The sequence below is a fragment of the Colias eurytheme genome, chromosome 22, assembly GCF_061535395.1.
Source record: "Colias eurytheme isolate Ceu_HAF_F1 chromosome 22, ilColEury1 Martin Lab GWU primary, whole genome shotgun sequence".
Classification (NCBI taxonomy): Eukaryota; Metazoa; Arthropoda; class Insecta; order Lepidoptera; family Pieridae; genus Colias; species Colias eurytheme.
In genome coordinates, this window is record NC_143001.1 from 4267106 (window position 1) to 4268798 (window position 1693).

At 37.3% G+C, this 1693-nt stretch overlaps 1 protein-coding gene across 1 annotated transcript; it reads left to right on the top strand.

Annotated features, from left to right (window-relative positions):
* Positions 1–494: 494 nt before the first annotated feature.
* Positions 495–1294, top strand: LOC149898642 (uncharacterized). Its single transcript, XM_090114815.1, has one exon. The coding sequence runs from the start codon at positions 569–571 to the stop codon at positions 1292–1294; it is 726 nt and encodes a 241-aa protein (XP_089970941.1). The 5' UTR covers positions 495–568.
* Positions 1295–1693: the final 399 nt, after the last annotated feature.

The following is a 1693-nucleotide window of genomic DNA, read 5'->3' on the forward strand; positions in this document are numbered from 1 at the left end:
TGGAAATTAGAACAATATCATCATCATCAGACCATATATTTCCCCACTGCTGGGACACGGGCCTCCTATGAGGGTTCAGGCTATAATCCACCACGCTGGCCAAGTGCGGGTCATGTGTCGTCGAACTTTTGATTGCTCGACTTGTCGGTTTCGTTACGATGTTTTCCTCACCGTTGAGAGAATAGTTTAATCGTCAAGAAAAATGTTCAAAGATGCAAATTAATTACTATTCATTATTACACATCCGTCCGAATTATGTTTCTATTCATGTAATTAGACATATTATAATATTGCGAGCATAAGAATAAATTTTGAACATAAAAAATGAATTCGATCATGAAATCGTATTTACTCTGGTACCTATACCTTTTTTTTTTTTTGAGGGTAGTTGTGAACCTAGCAACATCAAATTTTAACTGCTCTACTAAAAATTCAATTTTTAAATATTTTCACTTGATTTCTCAGTGTAAACTTATGATTGTGTAAAAGCTATACCTACCAGCATCATTCTCCTTTATTTTTCACTCTAATCAACAACTTACAAGTTTTATTTCAAACTACTATTATCATGGAGTCACTTAAGCACACTTTGTCAGAGATGACTGTTAATTTCAACAATAAAATGGCAGAATTTGAAAGGAAGCTACTCAACAATGAAACAACTTCGGGTGAGAACACAACTGATTTTAATTTGTTTCGCACATTTGTAACTTCCTCACTCAAAACGCTACATGCACAAGTGGAGTTGTTGCTGAAAATCTCGGACCAGCAGGAAACTCGCTCTCGACGCAAGATGCTCCTCTTTCATGGTGTTGCTGAAGAGAAGAAGGAGAATACCGCTGATCTTGTGGCTAAAGTTATTGTTGAGCGCCTTGAACTGCCAGATGTTAATGCTCAGTCTTTTAGTCGTTGTCATCGCTTGGGCCATTACTCGGCTGATAGAAACAGGCCAATTATTGTTAAATTTGACCGTGTGCCAGTTCGAGATCGGGTATGGTTCTCCAAAACTTGCCTTAAAAATTCGGGAATTACTATTTCCGAATTTCTCACAAAAGCTCGGCACGATACGTTTATGTTGGCTCGTAAGAAATTTGGGGTTTCTAACTGTTGGACCCAGGATGGAAACATTATTGTGAGAACCGCCGATGGTATAAGACACCGGGTCACAAGTTCTGATGAACTCGACGTTATCGTCAGCGATCCAGCAGCTGAGGCTCCAAATGCTGCATCCGTTGCTGCTCCAGCGCCTAAGGGTTCAGGCAACTCCCGGCCCAAAAGAATCGGACGAAAGTGAGCCCTTATAACCTTTCATTATATGAGTATCCATAATATTTATCTTTGTTGTAATTTTCTTCTTGTTGTAATTGTATCTATTTTCTGTGTCACTCTTTTTTATCTGTGCCCTCGGCAAGTTAAATTACCCCCGTAGTCAATTAATTAATTTCTACACTTCACACGTTTTTTAGATGTCACTCTTGTTATGACTTAATATTGTGTTTTGACTTGTCGTAAATGTCTAATGTCAAATGTCAGTGAATCTATGTCAACCGTAATGTCAATTTTGTTTGTAATGTTTCAGTACGTTCCGTTTCATGTTTTTGTTTAATTTGAGTTTACTTGTTTGTTGAAAACTTTTTTTTTTTCTATGTAGCTGGCGGGTATAGGAAAAGTATATATTTTTTTATATATTTGA